The 1,393-nt window shown below is 41.2% G+C and overlaps 1 protein-coding gene across 1 annotated transcript in view; it reads right to left on the minus strand.

Annotated features, from left to right (window-relative positions):
• LOC119590823 (protein fuzzy homolog) overlaps positions 1-854 on the minus strand; it is a gene marked incomplete in the record, with an annotated part of 14,228 nt that extends 13,374 nt beyond the window's left edge. The window contains 1 exon segment of the mRNA XM_037939575.1: positions 721-854. Within this exon segment, the coding sequence (XP_037795503.1) occupies positions 721-801 (81 nt within the window).
• Between the last annotated feature and the right edge of the window lie 539 nt (positions 855-1,393).

Raw genomic sequence — 1,393 nt, forward strand, 5'->3', positions numbered from 1 at the left:
GGACAAATATTAATTGCAAGTTTGAATGTTTGTGTGAAATTAAAAATTACCAAAGCAAGGAATTATAATTACAAGGGTGGATGACTGTATGAAACAAAAACTACCATGTCCTAGTATAAGTTTGATGTTTCCTCAACTAAATGGACAGCCATGCGAATAGCTGACAGGAATGTAAGCCCCTCTAAGAATCAGGAAAGCAATTAAGAAAGTGAAAAATCTAAACTTTGGGGGTAGATTCTTCACAACCACAAAATTCTAGCTTGCATCCTTGTTTCGTTTTTTACTCTTCTGACAAAGAAGTTTTAAGACCAAACATTCCTCATTTGAGATTTGGTATTACTGTATGTAACCATACTGTTTTACAATTTTTTAATTGCTGAACCACTTCTAAGATCACTATTTCTAGCTGGAATGGGCGTAGCACCGTTTTTTCATGCAAGTACACATTCTTTCGTGCTTACATTTCTTCCTGCTTGAAAGCTATCCACCCACTGTAATATCACTAAACACGATGGAAATTGTCGGTCTTTGGATAACAATCCTCTCCAGACCTTGGCCTCCCCCCAGGTAGGCTCTCAAGGTCGCAGACGAACAGCTGCACTTGCGTGCACTTGTCTCTCCAGACACCTGTTGCAGGTCTCCCTTCCCACACCACTGTTGTTGTGCGACTCTTCCTGGAAGAAGTACAAAGGAAACGTGTATACCAATGATATCCCATACCGGCTTCCCGTGCCCTGTATGCCGCACGAACAGAGGCACTCCACTGGGAGCCCAAAGCCCCACCAACGTCCAGGACGCCATGACTGTCAAGCGACCCAGCGTCCTGACTTCCACCGTACCTCCCAAGGACTCACTGGCTGGACGGATTCCCTCTGGACTCGCTCGCTCCTTCGCCCTGCCCTGGGCCCCCTCCCCCGCGGCTGGCTGTACTCCGCTCTTCCCTTTCTCTCCTCGTATTTTGCACTTATTCATTTTTCTTCTTTCGACTTTAAGTTCCCTCTTAGTATAGTTCTTTTTCTTGTTTCTCTCCTCGTATTTTGTTTTACTTATCTATTTTTCTTCTTTCGTTTTTCTTTCCCTCTTAGTAAATTTCTGTTTCATCTTTGTCTCCTTACAATTCTTTTATTGTCTATCTCGTTTATTTTTCCTTCTGGTATTTTGCTTTATTTCCTATTTGGTTTTCTTCTTTCTCTTCCTCCTAGTCTTTTCTTTTATCTATCATTCATTTTTCTCTTTCTTTCCCTCCTATTCTTTTGGTTTATTATTTCTCTCTTTTCTTTTTCCCCTTATCTTCTTTATTTCCCATTTGTTTCTCTTCTTTCTTTCTGTCCTGGGTCTTCTGATCAATTTATCATTTCTATTCCTCCGTTCCCTACTAGTAGTTTACTTTGTT

Source organism: Penaeus monodon, chromosome 27 (genome assembly GCF_015228065.2).
Source record: "Penaeus monodon isolate SGIC_2016 chromosome 27, NSTDA_Pmon_1, whole genome shotgun sequence".
Lineage (NCBI taxonomy): Eukaryota > Metazoa > Arthropoda > Malacostraca > Decapoda > Penaeidae > Penaeus > Penaeus monodon.